The sequence below is a fragment of the Herpailurus yagouaroundi genome, unplaced genomic scaffold, assembly GCF_014898765.1.
Source record: "Herpailurus yagouaroundi ecotype Mexico unplaced genomic scaffold, PumYag 164, whole genome shotgun sequence".
NCBI classification, from domain to species: Eukaryota; Metazoa; Chordata; class Mammalia; order Carnivora; family Felidae; genus Herpailurus; species Herpailurus yagouaroundi.
The window spans coordinates 29,766,222-29,785,375 of NW_024412405.1; the positions used below are offsets into that span (position 1 = coordinate 29,766,222).

Sequence of the window (19,154 nt, forward strand, 5' to 3'; positions counted from 1 at the left end):
AAGCTGAAAACTTCAAGAAAGAAAAGTTAACGCAAACATGTGGAGTTCAAAATAAACATTTTTAAAAACTTTTATGAAGTATGGAATGAGCTTTTTGGTTTCTTTTTTTCTAAGTAACTTGAAGTTTTTTTTTGCACTTTAGGTCTTATGTCCCAAATGAAAATACAAGCCCATAACACAGGCAGGTCTGGCCCATGGTTACCACTGATATTTTGCAAAGTAGCAATGAACATAAATTATTTCCATAAAGCTGGTTTTTTTGCATTTATTAAAATTAAATAAACTACAATCACCTCCCAACAAATTACTGTGACAAGTTAAATGTTGTTCCCCACTCTAACCTAATTCCATGCCAGGTGTTTTCATCTTAAATGACGTCTACCATATAACCATTTTGTGAGGCCAAGGTGGCAACAATATGTTGTCAGTCTTAAACTGATTTTCAAAAGGATGCACAGGTTCACATTTCCACATCTATAGAACTTTATTAACAAGTAAAACACATGTCAGCATGTTTTATATATGGGCAAGGATATTCTTACAATAATTGGCACATCATCATCTAACAGTTGAACTTTATCCTGAATGAGATTTTTTAAAAGAATACACTAACATTTCATATGTCGGAGGAATTATATAACTAATAAACAATTAACATAACATTTAACAGCAGTCTTAAAATATAAAAGCTCATTGTTTACTCTTTACTATAAGCTGGAGTCATTCCAATACAATTTCTATTTAAAAAGAAAAAAGAAAGAAAAAAAAAAGATACCGTGCGTATTCTACAGGCCAGACAAATGCACTGGCTAGGAAAGGCTGTGACAACAATTAACTCCTGACCTAATACGCCAGCTCCTTCTCCCAAAGGGCAGTGGGCTTAGGCAGTCACTTCTCAGTGAAAGGTACAGCTATATAGACACTGTGTTCATATAACTTATTCTCCTTTTTAGGACACTTTTCAGAGAAGAGGCACTATTTAAGCTGAGAAAACAAATAATCACAACTGTTTCTGAGCAAGCTCAGGACATGTCACTCCAGTTAAATACAGTATCACATTCACCACTGTTATCTTTGTGCTTTGGGGGACAGAAAGGACCAGTTGAAAAAGAAATATTAAATTAAGAAACCCTGATTTTTTTTTTTTCTCCAATTGGACTTTTTGGATTTCACTTTTCCTGTGACGAAAGGTTTTGCTGGGAATTAGTGATTACTGTCCTAACAGGTTAAAATTTATGAACAACCTCAAAGGCAAGGGAGGTATCTCACGGTCTCAAAAGGCTAGACATTAGTATTTTTTTTCTCTGTTAAACGGAGATTTTTATTTTAACTGAGTATAAGACCTTCTAATTTCAAATTTCTAATTCGATCCTGAGCACACTGTACAGAAAAATGTATTTTTACCTTAAATTCAGTTGATTTCATAAATACATAAAAATGGATTATCCTGGCGATAACTAGCTTACTCAAATATAATCAATATAATTTAATAAATATTCACATTAACTTCCAAGCCCCGATTCATATTCATTCAAAAATTATTTAGACATCCTAACAAATTCCGATTTGTGAACTTCAGGACAGAGTGCAAAGGTGGTTCAGAATCCCCCAAGCACAACAGCAGCTGCTCTACCCCAGCTCACAGCAAATGAACGGAAGTGTGCAGGATTTCACAGGTCCAGAAGAGAATGTTAAGTTTTTAAAACTAATATTCTGATCCCCCTGACTAATGAGATTTAAGGCTACCATTGAATTGTACCACTTAGAAAGCATCCGGCAACATGCACACTTGAACCTTATAGATTTGAAAGGGAAAAAAAAAAAAAAATCCAAACAGAAAATGAAGTTTTTGATGTTGGACCAAAAGTGACACATCCATAATCAGAAACCAAGTATAAATACCACAAGAACTAAAATACTACATTTTAATAAAGTGATGTGATAGGTGATCTAGTAATCTAAAATTACCATGTATGAAAGCTTAATTTCATTTAAAAATTACCACAAAAAAACAAGTACAGGTGTACAGGAACTTAATATGAGATAAAGAAGAGATCTAGTATTAGATCATATTTCTTAGAAGTACATTCTAACTTTAATTTCCAAATCAGGCAACTAAATTAAATATTTTGTTTTCTTTACCCCATGCTACTGTTTGACCTCAAGGGGGTAACACAGGTACCTCAATCAACAATAAGAAATTCCATGCAGGGAGAATGAATGAGGAAAAACAATAGGCTCAATTAGCAAAACAAAACTGCATGTTTTATTTATCAAAGACAATGAAATAAATCAGAAAATACAGAGAAATACAAAAGAAGTTATAAAGTATAACTTATTTTTTCAGAAATGGAAAAATGTCCCTGAATACTTTTAGATGTATTTTTTAGTAGTCAGCATCAAATAATAAACGAGCAACCAATTTTGTATGTTCTATATATCCGTATTAAATGATTTTTAAGTTGAAAAGAGGATATAATTTCCATCATTTTTAATGTTGGCATTCAAAAGCAAAAATATAACTAAAAAGAAAACAGATGAGACATAAAATGATTTGCAAAATGGCAGTAGCTTATGAATGTAGATTCCAGTTGTAATAATGGTCACAGACACACATATTCTTGCAACACACACACACACACACCACACCCCCATATTCCACACGTTTCCATAACTTGAAGACAGATTATTCTGCATATCTCAATTCAAGATAGGATTTTTATAGGTTAATCCTATAATCAAAGCAAGAAGCTACTAGTACAAGTTCTGATTTGCTTCGTTTAACAAACTAAAACCTCTAAAGAAAAAATTATTACAATCATAATTGAAAGATACTTTTATTGGCTTTTTAAAAGACAAATGCAAATGAGAGTATCTTATTCAGAAAATTAACTTTCAAAAACATCTTAAATGAAATAAATAGAACATCTAATACGATCTCTTCCTCCAAGAATCTCTAAGATGGCAATGCTAAAAACCAAGCTTCTCAATTAAGAGTCCCTAAAACTGGCATGTCCCTTAAAAAGAAAAAAAAAAGGAAGATTTTTTTTTTATAAAGGACATGTGGAATACCCACATCTGCTTAAAATTTGTCCTAAAACAAACTATCTTTAACACCCAAATTTTCTCTATATATTAAGTTCACTTAATTTTAAATTAAAAGATATCCAGACAGTTTCTAAAACAATGCAGAAAGTAATTTATGCATGGTTATTTACAGAAAGAATATGCTAAATAATAATGTAAATATCATGTTCACAAATCTGACAAAGCTTTTCTATAATCAGCACTGCAGGTTTCAAAAACCTATATATAACGAAGGATGTTCCATGTGTAGAGTTACTAGATGAATCTAGAAGTCAGAAACTATAAAGCATTTGACATGGTTAATAATTTCATTTTATTATACTAAATGTCAGGTCAAAAGTCAATGGCATTTACATGCTGGAAGACTGTTTTTTACTCAGCTCTTTCAATTATACCAAACACCGATTGACCAAATATGACTGGACTTTACTGATACAACTTTACGGTCTCTTTCAAGTATACGCAAATCTTTTAAATGGGCACGTATGCAAATGTGCAAAACGAATGAAATATAAATATTTAAGAGAATGAACAGAATTGGCCTTTAAGCATAAACCACCCTGCCATTCAATCTTGAAGATCTATCTTTTCTTCACTAATTTGTCTTCTGCTTTTAGTAGTCTTCTATTCTATTAAAGTTGTAGGTTTACAGATGATCTGGAAATTTCACATTGATATAAGAAAAGAATGTCTGGTCGATGTAGTCTAGGGACAAAGAAAGAATTAGTCTTAAAGTATATTAAAATGCAAATATCTAAATGATAGTACAAAAACCCATTTTATAGCAGTAGTACATCAAGTATATAATGCTCTTTTGGTAAAGATGACATAAAACAGCATATATCAGAATATATTCCAACATTTAAGCTTCTATAGAAAACCATCTAGAAAATATGTATATTATAGACTCTTGAAAATGCAAACAAGATAATCACAATACACTCAATGTTATTTCTTGCAAAGACATTTTAGTGGCTAAAGAGAAAACTGACCTCTTCTAGGTAGAGGTAAAAGAACATTCTTTAAAAATGCTGGTTTATTTTTGAGAGAGAAAGGGAGAGCGCGCGTATGCACAAGCGGGAGAGGGGCAGAAAGAGGAGGAGACACAGAATCTGAAGCAGGTTCCAGGCTCCAAGCTGTCAGCACAGAGCCCGATGCAGGACTTGAACCCACGAACTGTGAGATCATGACCTGAGCCTAAGTCAGACACTTAACCAACTGAGCCACCCAGGCGCCCCGAGGTAAAAGAACATTTAAAAGTATACTTTAATATTATCCAGAAATACAACTACATTCACTCTACTCTTCAGCAGAAATAAATTATAATAGATGTAATATATTAGATATAATAGATATAATAATTAGATATAATAGATGTAATATAATAATGTAAAACTCATGTTATAAAGTTTAAGCGCTCAAATAAAAAAACCATACAATTTATTTATAAAAAGGATATTTAGTTATAGTAACTTTGGAACGTTTTGTACTTGTAGGCAGATACAGAAGTTAAGTGTTTTAGCAGACATTTTGCTTATGGAGTTCAAATACTTTAAAAGTTCAAATCAATTATAGACATGAAGTATATGGTGCTTGTTTTAAAAATAGTATAGAGGGAAAAGATATTTGTAAGCCATATGATTCAATAAGGAGTTAATATCCAAAATAAAGAACTCGTATAACTTAATAACTGAAAAACCAAACAATCCAATCAAAAAATAAACAGAGGATCTGAATAGACATTTTTCCAAAGACATACAGATGGCCATCAAGCACACGAAAAAGATGCCCGACATCACTATACATCAGGGAAACGCATATGAAAATCACAATGAGATTATCACCTCACGCCTGTCAGCATGGCTATAATCAAAAAGATAAGAAACAAGTGTTAACAAGGACATGAAGAAAAGGGAAACCTTGTGAGCCGTTGGTGGGAAAGTAAATTAAGGCAACCATGCTGGAAAACAGCATGGAGTTTCTTCAAAAAATTAAAAGTAGAACTACCCTATGATCCAGCAATTCCACTTCTGGCTATCTGTGTGAAGAAAATGAAAAGAGTAATTCAAAAAGATATATGGACCCCTCTGTTAACTGTAGCATTATTTACAATAGCCTAGATATGGAAACTAAGTGCCCATCAATAGATGAATGGATAAAGAAGATGTGGGTGTGTGTGTGTGTGTGTGTGTGTGTGTAAAATGTAATACTACTCAGCCACAAAAAAGATACTGCCATTTGTGACAACATGGATGGACCTTGAGGGTATTATGCTAAGTGAAATAAGTCAAAGAAAGACAAATGCTGCATGATTTCACTTATAAATGCAACCAAAAAACAAACAAACAAACAAACAAACACAATAAAACAACATCCAGACTCATAGATACTGAGAACAGAGTGATGGCTATCAAAGGGGAAGGAGTTATGGAGTGAGGGGGGCAAAATGAGTGAAGCGGATCAAGAGGTACAAACTTCCAGTTACAAAACAAGTAAGTCATGGGGAAGTAATTTACAGCATGGGGAATACAGTCAATAATACTGTATTAACTTTGTATGGTGGCAGATGATAACTAGACTTACTGTGATGACCAGTTCACAAAATATACAAATGTCAAATCACTGTATTATGCACATGAAACTAATACAATATTGTATGTTACCTGTATTTCAATAAAAAAGAATCTATTATAGAAAATAGAGATACAAGGTCCCTTCAGGTGAAGATACTACTGGTTGCACACAGCCTCCAGAAACTCACTGGACAACTAGTAAGAAATCCCTGCTCGTTTCTTTATTCCCGTTTATTCAAGTTGAAGCCTTCATTATTAGTATAAACTGACACACTTCAAGTAAACAATATCAGAGCTCCTATTTTCTTCACACAACTTTTACTCTCCGATCTAGTTTGTTAAGATCAGTGCACAGAAAATTACTTTTCAATCACAAATTTGTTTCTTGTTTTCTTCAACACATGTGTGACTTTCATATTGTTTTATACAAAGTGCCCATCCCTTCTGTGTAAGTGCCTTGTCCTATTTTTTCGACCCTTTAAATTTTGTGCTAATGGTTACATCCTGTGGTTAATCTTTAAAAAAGAAGTGTAAAATGTCTGACTTAAAGTTTGCTTATTCATTATATATTTAAAAAATTGAAATTTCCAAAGAAATTCAATTTTTAAAATCTATTTTAAAAAGTTCACAACTTATTAAATTTTCATTAGTTGATTAACAGTATATCAATATATTAAATATGCTAAATTTAAGCAAACAATATGAGTGCAAACAATATGCATCTGGTGAATATGAATACATGAAGGGAACAGTTAATATGTTAAGATTTCTTACCTCTATAATAAGAAGAAATACCTTGTTCTATGAGCAGCTGCCATACTTTCAGACATGTTTCTGACTTTTAGATAATTAACAAATCCTCTGAAGAAAAGAAGCAGGCCTGAGAGGTTAAAATCACAGATACATTATGTTCTTATACAGAGGGGGTACCACAAATTTAAAATAGACAATTATAAACAAGATCCTCTCAGCTTAAAGAATTTAATCTGTAAAATTCCATTCATTCCATAACCTATTTTAAATTATAATGATAATTCCATCTTAGAAAAATTTAATAAAAGTTTACTGCCTCCCAAAAATTCTTTCAATTTGTTAAGTCCAGATGTATCTAAATTAAAGTAAAGCAAATCCAGCCATGAAAATCCATGTATATATATATATATATATATATATATAAAATATATACATTTATTCCATTTCTTTAAATAGAAAAGCTACCTAATGCATTTAATGTGATTCAACTCACAGAAATCCCATTTTTATATGAAATTTTTCTTTTTTTTGTTTTTAAAGAAATTTCTGGGTTTTTAAGTTTATTTATTTATTTTGAGAGCAAGCAAGAGAGAGGGAGAGAGAGAGAGAATCCCAAAAAGGCTGTCATAGTCAGTACGGAGCCTGATGATACGGGGCTTGAATTCAAGATACATGATGAGATCATGACCTAGCTGAAGTCAGATTGACTGACTGAGCCACTCAGGCACCCCCATATAAAACTTTTCAATTAATACAACTACTAAGCAAACTTAAGACATATTTGCTAATATAAAGTATTCAAGAAGGAATATATGCGTGTAATTTGCTAACAACTGTGGGATAAAACCAAGAAGCCTGTCTAGCAATATCAAGTGCTTGTCATCTGTGAAATCTGTATTTGAAGACATGTGTGTTACATAAATAATTTTAATTATTACTTCTTATTTTCAAGTAATAATAAGACTAATTTATAATACAAATTTACATAAGAAGAATCAGGAAAGACTTATGAAGCAACCACTCTAGTGATTTCTTAAATGATTTGGGATAGATCTTACTATATCTATTTAGTATTCTCTGTAATAGGAATTTTAAATAACAGCCATTTGCTAACAGGTCTCCTTAGTAATTGAAGGAGAGCAAGCATTGCCTGTGAAATGCTTCAAAGTTTCAGATGAAAAATATTAGTTAACCACAAAAAGCATTAGCATTATTAGTAAATTCTCTGATATACTTATTATGCATAGAATTCTAAGGGAAACATTTACTAACTTCAGTAAATATTTAACTAGTAATGGGAGGGGATGCAAAACAAAAACAGAAGATATATATACATATAGCAAATATATACAAATGCAAAGTTCCAAACTAAATTCGTACCCCAAATGCAAGACAGTAACCAAAGTACTAAAAAAGAGCATGGTTGTAATAAACGAAAAAGATAGAAGATACACAAATAATGACTTAAACAAGTGGTATAAATTTCAGCTAAATCTGATCACATCTGCTTCCCATATCCTAACTCCTTCCATTTGTGACTCCCACTCTGAATTCCACCTCATGCTCTTGCAGATGCTGTTCAAAGATAATGCTATTGTGATCCAAATGTAAAAGCATTACTGAATAATGTAAACCAAAATTATTTGTGAAATCCCTTCTTTTGTTTATGAAAACTGCTGTTTCTAAGACATATTTTATTCTGCTCAACCATTTTCTAAAATAAGCCAATTCATACCTAGAAACCAATCAATCATTCAGCAGCTATCATTTCTCAGTGTTCTACAATGTACTCAACATTCTTCTGAGTATATGTGTGAGCAACATTTTCATCATGGATTAAATTTTCGTATTTCCCTAAATGCTAGATAGATTATGGTTCTGATGTGGAAATGAGGTCATCCTCTGCATTCCACTCAGGCCTATAGTTGTCTTCCTAAGGTCCAATCGTTAATAATATATTCAGAAGCAACTATCCTCACCTAATATGCTTAAATATCTAATAGACTATATATTTTTTTCACTGTTAAATAAGTAGCTCAATAACAATCACAGAATTCAGGCAGTCAGAACACAATTAACAATGCAAAAAAACTGCCTAAACCCTCGCAAGAGTCTGGCTCCCTAACAAAATCACAACAGCAGAATAATTTCACTATAATTATTAAATAAAGAATACAGGATCTTTAGTGACCTTATCTGATCGCAAGAATTTGTTTCCATAAAGATCCTAAAGATCCAATAGCAGGACTAAACAAAAACTCAATGAGAACACTGCCACCTACTGAAATGTTATTATTTCCTGGCACAATAATGTTCCTAGAGAAATGTGGGCTTTTAAACTTCAGTATATTCTTCACGCCAGTAAATAAATCTGAAATGTGGATTAAAGGCATCATGTGATTTTAAGATTAACTTACCATACATCTAAAGTGAAAATCACCAGGCAACAAAAATTGGAAATCCATAAAATTCATCAATATTAATAAAAAGACATGCCTTGTAAGAAGAAAACTCAACAGAAGTACTGGGGTCGTTAGGCATGAAGTCTTCTGCCTGGCTGATTAATGATTAATGCAGGGTATGTTTCAAAAGTATAAAGAACGTTTCAATGTTCCAAAAATAAGTAAAATGCATAGAACAACTATCCTACTCTCAACATCTCCTAGGATCGTTAAAAGAAATTATGCATGTATATTTTCCAAGATAAATGCCGAAGACATTTTTTAAAATCATTTTAGGGTGTTCAAGTTTTATATATTTAATTATCATCCAACAACTGATTTCTTAAATCGACAGGCTCTGGATTTTAAATCCAAAATCTAGAGTGCTATGTATAATTACCCAAATAGCTTAGATGATTTAAGTGCTAGGACAGGAGAACTTTACAACAGAAAAATTATTACCACCTAAGTTCCAACACAATGGGTTTACATCTTACAATTTGGGGAAATGTCAAAGTTAAACTAAATGTAAATTAAACTGAAATTTAATTAAGAATAAACTTACCAAGTACAAGAAATATCCACCAAAGCCAATACTGTCCATTGAAATATCCAGTAAAATAATCAGAAAACTATGGAGTGAACATAAATATATTAACCATATTTATGTACCTGAATTTGAAAATGAAAGATCAGCCTCAATTTCAGAATCATGTACCTCAAATAATCTCTAGCACTTAACACAAAGAGAAAAAAAAATGCCTAATACATTATGTAATACATACATAATTACTTAATACATTATGTAATATATACATAGTTACTTGAGGAGAAAAAACTCTTTAAAATCTTTTATACAATAGCTAACAAACTTATACAAAGTATTTTAGAAACAAAAATCAGTTTCAAGATGCTTGTAAGAAAGGAAGGTAAATTCTATGTATCTGAATCCAACTTTCTCATTAAAGAGTTCACATGTCGGTTCTTTCTTCATAATCTCTCAAAGCCACAACTACCATCCCAAACACACTACAGCAACCCGCTGCTTTAGATATTAACACCAAAAGCCACATTAGTTTAATCTTATCAGATGGGGATGTTCGGCTGACCTCTAAAAAGAAGAGCTTTTGACCTTCTGTACACCCCCTACTGTTAATCACTGCCAAGAATACTAGGCACATAAAGACCCCCAACTCATTAGACTCTTTTTATTTTCAAACTAGATGCTCCAGTATTCAGCTCTCAACAGTGAGCTGAGAACAGCTAAATGAACCTTGAAGTGGCATTTCAACAGTTCCTATTAGTGACCACGGTAGACAGTTTTATATGTTCTGTAAAATGAGAATATGAACAGGCAGATGGGAAGGGAGAGTTTGATGACAATGAACACGGCTATCTTTTCCTTGATTAGACTCTGGACGTCATGATTTTAATTACTGAAAAAAAATTTTGTAAAAAGTCAAACTAATTTTCTTCAGAGTTACTTCAGATAATTCTTCTCTATGACCCTTTAGCATTAAACAGTGTTGCAAATAGTTGTTTGTTGAAAGTAATATAACCTAGTCTAAAACTATTGAAAATTACGTTGTTTTATCTACTCTGTTTCCATTGGTCTCCAAACTGAATCTGATTTAACTAAAAATGATTTTATCAAATGGAGACTTGCCCTCAAGTCTGAAATTAAAAGTATCTACCTCCAACTTTTTTTGATAATTATTTCCAACTATCCGTTGGTATTTTCCACAGAAGCAGTTTTAAAAATCCTATAGGTTTGGTAATAACCAAAATGCTTATAAACTGTAATAAAAATATCACTACGGAGGATGCAAATGTACTAAAGATTATCTAAATCTATTTTTAAAACCTTAAATATTTCCATAGGAAGTATTTATAATTAATAAATCAACTATAATCTAAATTCTCAGCTTAGAGTTTCAAAAACTTCAGAGATTAAAATTTTTGTTTTTTTTTTGTTTGTTTGTTTGTTTTTAATTTTTTTTTTCAACGTTTATTTATTTTTGGGACAGAGAGAGACAGAGCATGAACGGGGGAGGGGCAGAGAGAGAGGGAGACACAGAATCGGAAACAGGCTCCAGGCTCCGAGCCACCAGCCCAGAGCCCGACGCGGGGCTCGAACTCACGGACCGCGAGATCGTGACCTGGCTGAAGTCGGACGCTTAACCGACTGAGCCACCCAGGCGCCCCCAGAGATTAAAATTTTTAAAGTGCCATTATAGATGCAAATTCCAGACTCCTACATCATTAAAATAAGTACAAGGGAGAGCTAAAAAAATTAGGAAAACATAGCTTGTAAAGTAGGACTGCACTATATTTTTTAATCAAGTGATTACTAATTATAAATAAAAGATTTTCATATGGGTTTTAGAGTCTATAAGAACGAAAAGAAATAAAGAAGCAAAGCAATACATTTAACTAATATTTAAATATATTGTAGAATATATTTAATAAATAATACTAACAGGCAAGAGACAACCAGAAAGGACATCATCATTCTTCACCAAAAATATTTACCAAAGTTAGTTTTTATTTACTTCTGGGTAAAAAATATAATTACCTTCACCTTGAAATCAAAGAGAGACTTTGTAAAGTCCACTACGTAAAAAGGATAAACTAATAAGCTTTTGAACTCATTACTGAGTGAGCAAAAATGTTTAAGATACCAACAGTCGCAGGGCTGAGCCAAGTTGGGTTTTTTAATGAATAAATCCATCATGTTGACTGGCCAATCACAGGATGCAAAAATCAAATTTTGAAAAATAAATTAACTGACAATAGGAATTTATCTAATTTTATTTTATTAATGTAACACCAGCATTTTATTGTTTACATCCTGTCTACTTTCAAAAAGAGTTGTTAGTTTTTAACAAAACACATATGCATTTTCAAACAAATAATAAAAAGATCAAAAGCCGTAGACAGAAATAATACCAGAATTGGCTAAAGATATTTACATTAAATCTGAGATTCATGGCAACTCAGAAACAAAAAGAAAAGCTGCAGTATGATTTATAAATTACTTATTGTCTAATAAAATAAAACAGGTTTTTAGGAGAAACCCTTTCTCTCAGCACTGAGCTCCACAGGGAATTTATTGTTTGGAGCATTATAATAAAAGTCAAAATGCAGTGTCATAGAGGCAGTACAGAACCAAGAGAACATGCATTGAACTGGGACCAAGCTAGTTTCTAATTCACATACAAACTATGGGATGTGGAGCAAGTTATTAGACTTTTTTTTAATTCTTAGCTTCATCGTCAATATAATGGCTGCATTGTCATGAGCATCACTGATACAGGTAGGGGGTCAAGAATTTCATGTTGGTAACAAATTCTGCTTGGAACATAGTAAGTACTCAATGAATGGCTGCCATTATTACTTTATACAAAAGATCTTTAAAAATCCTTTTCTTGTATCAATTCTCAGTATACACTAAAGGCATGACATTAACCTTAACTCAGTAGCAGTACTTTATTTTTTTTAAAGGCACATTTTATGGTTTTGGGTTTTTTTTTTTTAGTTTATTTTTTTTTTTTTTTAGTAATCTCCACACCTATGTGAAGCTCGAACCCACGACCCTGAGATCAAGAGTCACATGCTCTTCTGACTGAGCCAGTCAGGTACCTTTCAGTAGCGCTATTATAAAGGGAAACTAAACAGTCCTGGTGATCAAACTTGATGCTAGTATATACCTTACAAAGCTTTGAGCACCTCTAGTCTTTGAATTTAAGTTCCCCACCTCATCACATTAACTGGAGTTAATTACTAGATAATCAACCCCCTCCCAACTAGGGCTACTATGGGAGAATTAGGAGCTAATACCCCTAGGGCATAGGTTGCATATAATGGACTAGACTACCTTCTTTTTTATAAATTTAGAATACACAAATTTATTAAGCTTAGGAGAACTGAAAAAACAGTCCTCAAATCATTTTGTGTTCTGTGACTAAGATGAGAAATCCTATTTGAATAACAGTAATTAGTTCTATTACTAATATAACCATAACCAATGGACATAACTAACTTCAACTCTTTTGAGGTTCTCTAGTAGTAACTTCTACATCATCTACTCCTATATCATCTCTTTATATTTGTATGGTCCATAACACCTTAACAGATTTCTGCTCATCGTGGGAATCCACTCCACAACTTTTGAAATGAAATTATAAAAAGAATCTGCCAGGGGGCTATTCTTACAATGGCTCTAGTTTTAATCATCTTAGAATCCATGCAATAAGGTCTCACCCAAGAATCAACTGATTAATAGCCAAAACCTTAATCTGGTCTGAACACAGACAAGGTCTGATAAGATTACTGAAACTCTGGGAGGCAGTAAGTTTAAAAATAAAGCAAAAACACATTAAATCCAGTTTTAATTTTTTAAATCAATTTGATAATATAGGTGCATAACAAGTGTCTGAAGCACGTAAGGGAAGCTGACATTTTACTATGTGACTGTACCGAATATTTTAGGAGCATTTGAGCATTCATTCAATTAGAAATCAATGTTTAAATATGATTTGTTGAAATTACGCATTTTATGAACTGTAGAATAACATTTAAATGTATAGGTTACTTGTAAGAAAACTTATTAAAACAATAAATAAAGGCACTCCTGGTCATTCTCCTAGGCCTTACCCTAAAGAAACCAGGGAAAAGGCTTCATAAAAAGGAGCCAAAGGGGGCCTTCAAAAGGCAAAGAGCTGGGGGAAAGCTATGCTAACAACACTACTGCTGGTGGAATGGACACAGAAAATTATTATGGGAGAAAGAAGAGGACTTGGCATTATCTCCCAACACACCATCTCGTAAGTGATAAGAAGTAGACAGAGGGTGAATCCCAGGAACAACAGAGAAATGAGAAGAAAGGCTGAGAAGGAACACAAAGGAAAAAAGGTGAGTTCTGATAGCCACCTCAGGGGCCTTACTTTACTTTTGAGTTCTTAATGCTACCCCCACCCCCAAAAAGAGTGGGAAAATAACTAAATCCATGACAATTTACTAACTGATAGAAATTTTTATGTTTTGACTGATCACAATAGTCATAGACACAGTTTACTGAGCACATTTGTGCAGCAACTGGGTGAATACTTTAATTCTATCACCTCTAAGACTCACAAAAATCTTGAAAGGCAGCTATTACCAACCCATTATGAGGAAACTAATGCTCAGAAAAATTAAAAATTTAAGGTTAGAACACTGATATAAATAAGACTCAAACTCAATTTTTTCTGTTTTCAAAGCTCTTTCCACGTAGTAAACAAGCTCTCATTTAAAATGTTCATCTCACAGAGATCACTACAATAATAAGAGGTAAGAATAAGTCTCAAAATAATTGAACTCCTAGACATAAAATGAACATTCATGAACCACAGACAGATTTTCATACATTTTAATTTTAGAGATAAGAGTAATAGACACTATCAAAACACTCACCCTAACGATAAGGATCCATTTGATCAATGAAAGTCCAAATCCACATATGGCACCATATCTTCCAGCTATGGTATTGGTGATACAGAAGGATAAACAAAACCCAAGCCAGTTGAAAATAAATGCCACTAAAAGCAAGAGAAGTAAAAAGTTCTTTTAAAGATCACACTTTGGAAACAAATTAACAAAGACATAATATTAACACTACTTTACTGCACAATGGAAATAACACTCCCCTTTCTTTTGACTCTGTACCAATTAAGTCTTCTTTATAGACTGTAGTTTATCTTTTGCAAATGTATTAGTTATTAACTATACATTAACAAACAGGTACGCTTGGTTTCTTGTCAGTTTGGCCAAGAGGAATCAATTCCTTAAAATGTGTCACCACTAGGTTAAACTGCTTTTTTTTTTTTTTTTTAATTTTTTTTCAACGTTTTTTATTTATTTTTGGGACAGAGAGAGACAGAGCATGAACGGGGGAGGGGCAGAGAGAGAGGGAGACACAGAATCGGAAACAGGCTCCAGGCTCTGAGCCATCAGCCCAGAGCCCGACGCGGGGCTCGAACTCACGGACCGCGAGATCGTGACCTGGCTGAAGTCGGACGCTTAACCGACTGCACCACCCAGGCGCCCCATTTTTTTTTTTTTTTTAATTTCAAACTGGATTTTTTAAAAAGCAATATTAAAGATGAGTCACATAAATTATAAAATATTTCCAGAGAAGATACTGTTCATTGCCTCTTCCTCCTACTTAACAAAACCTGTTTTTCCCTCTCCTGAAGAATCCACCTACCTACAAAGTCTTTAGTTTAGGGAAGTCTGGACTCCATACTTAACTCCAAAAGGTGAATCCTGAGTAGTCTGGGGGGAAAAAAAATCACAGGAGGCCAAAACTCCCTGCCAATTTTTTTTTTGAAATAGGATTTCTGAAAACCATTCTTCAGTTCTTAAAAACACATCAAGGAGGTGGAGAATGGAATATAGGTTAAATAAAAGTGGCTCTAAATTAATCACTGTTGAATCTGAGTGATAAATACATAGAAGTTTATTACATTCTTGCCTAGTTTATGAATTTCTACTATGTGTGTGTGTGTGTGTGTGTGTGTGTGTGTGTGTGTGTGTGTGTATACATACTGTGTTTTTTTTTTTAAATACTGCTTTCCCCCAGATGTCTACTTTGGATGTGACACCTGGAACCACTGCAGGGATCTTGCTATCAGCCTGAGGATTAAACTGTAACTCCAAACGGGCTAGAGAATGAAGGAAATCCAGGAGGAGCAGAGCTATAGCACTGATACTTGCTACGGCTGGGATCTGCTTGTTCATGGATTTTCTGTTTTGTGAGATAATCTCCTAACTATTTAAAATAGTTGAATGAGGGTTTTCTATTACTTGTAGCAGAAACCATTCTGACACAGGTCCTTGAGATATAATCAGAGTGCCCTGTGTCCAAGAGAGTAACATTATCAAATAATAACAGTAACAACAGTAAAACCGAAGATCAATTTGAACAGAACTTTGTCCTATTCACTGCCCATCCTCTTACCCCAAATATCTCCACCCAACTCTCAGGGTAAACAAAGTAAATTACCTAGAGAAATGCTGACTTTTTCAGAATTCTGAAGACAGAGAGGAAACATTTTAGGATAAATTTAAATGAAATAGCTATTTCTTCAAAGCAATTTCCCTACTCCTGTAATTTCTTCCTTCCCAATGTCTTCTATAATTTCTTCTTTCTCCAAATGCTTTCCTGATCATTTATGGTAAGCTATGTTATATGGTGCAACAGTCAGGAGAATGAAATTTGAAGTAAGAGACCTGTGTTTGAGTCAAAGTGTACTCACTCACTAGATAAATGACCTTGGACTCACTGCTGACTCTGGTGAGCCACAGTTCTCTGATCTGTAGTACTACTTCACAAGGCTGATAAGGGGATTAAGTGAGATAATCAATTTAAAGAGTTTAACATGGTATAGAATCTGGCACATGGTGATCCCTAAGGAAATGTTAGCCATTATTACTACCCATACAAGATGATCTCTTTACAGAATAGGTTATATCTTTTCAAAAAAAAAAAAAAAAATTCAGGTGACACTACTGGAAATAAAACTTGTTTACACTCCACATTTTCTTTTTTGTAAACCCAGATACTGATCAGTACTTCGCTGTCCTCTGCATCTGTTATCCAGTGCCCCCCAGCCACACTGCTTCTTCCACTTGCTCCAGGAACCTACCCTGCTCTACAAAGCGGGATATTTACACTTCAATTAATTAAAATGACAGGAAATTTAAAATTTAGTCCCTCAGTCACACTAGCCACATGTCAAGTGCGCAATGGTCACATCTGGCTGTAGCTACCATATTGGACAGCAGAGATACAGAATATTTCCAGCATCATAGAATATACTATTAGACATAGCTGTTCTACATCCAATGGGTTAATATTTGTGTTATCTGTGGAGAAACCATGCAACAGCTTTATGTAATATCTTCCTGTCTATTTAAAATAAAGAATTTACATTAATAAATAGCAGTAAAGATTCCCAACCTATGTGCCATACGTGTGCTGTGACTGGCTGAGACAGTTACTCTCCTCCTCCTCAGCGGGTGGGTGAGGTCTGGGGCAGAGGACAGACTGCCAGCAGCCATGAGCAACTTATTACTTTATCCCAGTGATGCCTCAGTCTATCATTTTACAAGCATGTCACATGGTTAAAACACAGGAAGCACTGATGGGGAAAATACAAAACAGCGAAATATTCCAAAAGTGCATTTTCACCTCTGAGCATGTTTAGTTCAGGGGAAAATTCAACATTGTTTTCTTCAAAATCAGATCTACTGGTATCTAGTACACATACCACTGTACCCACACCAGAAATAAGATCCAAAAAACAAAAAAGTACCTATTGAGTCATCATGTTTTCTCTTTCTGCACTCTGCCAGCAGCAGGGATTCCTACAAGCTATGCTCGTGCAATATAACGTATTATGGACTGAACTGTGTCTCCTTAAAACCCTAACTCCCCAGTGTGACTGAATTTAGAGATAGGGCCTTTATGGAGATAATTAAGGATATAAAGGTAGAGCCCTAATCCACTAGGATTGGTGACCTTATAGGAAGAGGAAGAGCACTAAGGGAGCTCTCTCTCCACCCACATGTAGAAAAGAGACCATGTGAGACACAGGAAGACAGCCGTCCACAGCCAAGAAGAGGACCCCTCACCAGAAACCAAATTTTCCAGCACTTTGATCTTGGACTTCAAGCCTCCAGAACTGTGAGAAAATAAATTTCCACTGTTTAAGCCACCCATATGGTGGTATTAGCTCTAAGAGACTAATACATAACTTTATCCATCTGTAATTGATTTAAGCACTAGGAAAAAAACAAAGTTGGTGACTACTTGAGTGTAGACAGATTCACTTTTTAAAAAAAATTTTTGAATGTTTATTTTATTTTTGAGGCAGAGAGAGCACAAGCAGGGTAGGAGCAGAGAGAGGCAAAGACAGAGGATCTATAGAGGGCTCCGTGCTGACAGTAGAAAGCCCGACGCAGGGCTTGAACTCACGAACCACAAGATCGTGACCTGAGCTGAAGTGGGATGCTTAACCAACTGGGCCACCCAGGGGCCCCAACAGATTCACCTTTTATGGGCTTGGCCTATAAGACAGCAAGTAAAGCTGAACAGGTCTTAAAACACAGAAAGGGCAGAAGCATTAAATTCTGAATCCTCTATGACATGTCTGAATTGGCAAAAAAGAAAATAAATGTATGCTAAACCTTAAGTGTGTAAAATCCATAAAAGAAACATGTAGTAGAGGCAGGTGAATGTAATATGCCTAGGGAAAAAGACAGGAACACTTTTCTTTCAGCTTTACTTCATTTGTGCCATGTTTCCTTGGAAACTTAGGACAAAGCTTAAAAGGCATAGGGCACCTAGTCCCCACACAGTCAAGGCCCAACATGGAATCCAAAGAAGGAACAGACTTCCAAAACCTATATTCCTTAGAAAAAATAAAACTGGGGGGAGCAAGCAGCTACAAAGCAGGGCAATTAAGAAAAGTTGGTAAAGAATGCAAAGTGTTGCTCCAATTACACTCTCCACAGTCACATTCACAGTGCCCTTCTTTGTATGAAAGTGAGTCAGACAGGTTAATGACATTTGAAAGAAGGCTGCCAATCAGTTTAAATCATGTAAAAGGTGAATTCTCAATTAAGGATGTGGAAGGAGAACATTACTACAAACTACCTTCACCCAACAGCACTCTATAATTTATGACATTTCACATATTTTAACTTATTTGATCTTCTCATTAGCCTTTTAAGAAGGGCAAAGTCAGAATTAATTCCATTCTACAGAAGGACAAATTGAGACCTAGAACAGCAAAGTGCCACATAAACTCACAAAGCAAGTAAGAGGTATAGGTAGGATAGGCACATCCAAGCCTTTCATGTCTTCTATGCAGTGATCTCTTTCTTACATATACCTCCCATCTACAGAAAAGAGGGTAGCAGAACAGCCTAGAAAGCAATATTGTACACTACAGTTATCCATTAATAAGACTTTACTTTTAAATTTTCAAAAGCCACAAGACACTTATTAATTACAAAAGGAAAAAATAGTGAAGAAAGCTAGCAGACACCACCTTAACCTGGTGAGAACTGACATCACCAGTAAAAAGACATAACTGGATCACTGCCTCCTGATACGATGCACTGAGAAGGACACATCGTATCTACGGTATTTGTGTAGCAACTGGGCGAATGCTTTAATCATATCACTTCTAAGCCTCACAAAAATCATGAAAGGCAGCTGTTACCAGCTCATTATGAAGAAACTAATGCTCAA

At 34.1% G+C, this 19,154-nt stretch overlaps 1 protein-coding gene across 1 annotated transcript in view; it reads right to left on the reverse strand.

The window, feature by feature from the left end:
* Nucleotides 1-2,700: 2,700 nt before the first annotated feature.
* Nucleotides 2,701-19,154, reverse strand: part of NDFIP2 (Nedd4 family interacting protein 2) — a 61,378-nt gene continuing 44,924 nt past the window's right edge. The window contains exons 5-8 of the mRNA XM_040487275.1: nucleotides 14,309-14,433; nucleotides 9,420-9,486; nucleotides 6,435-6,540; nucleotides 2,701-3,792 (exon numbers count right to left, since the gene is read on the reverse strand). Coding sequence (XP_040343209.1) covers nucleotides 6,437-6,540; nucleotides 9,420-9,486; nucleotides 14,309-14,433 — 296 coding nt within the window. The 3' untranslated portion in view covers nucleotides 2,701-3,792; nucleotides 6,435-6,436. The remainder of the gene's footprint in view (nucleotides 3,793-6,434; nucleotides 6,541-9,419; nucleotides 9,487-14,308; nucleotides 14,434-19,154) is intronic.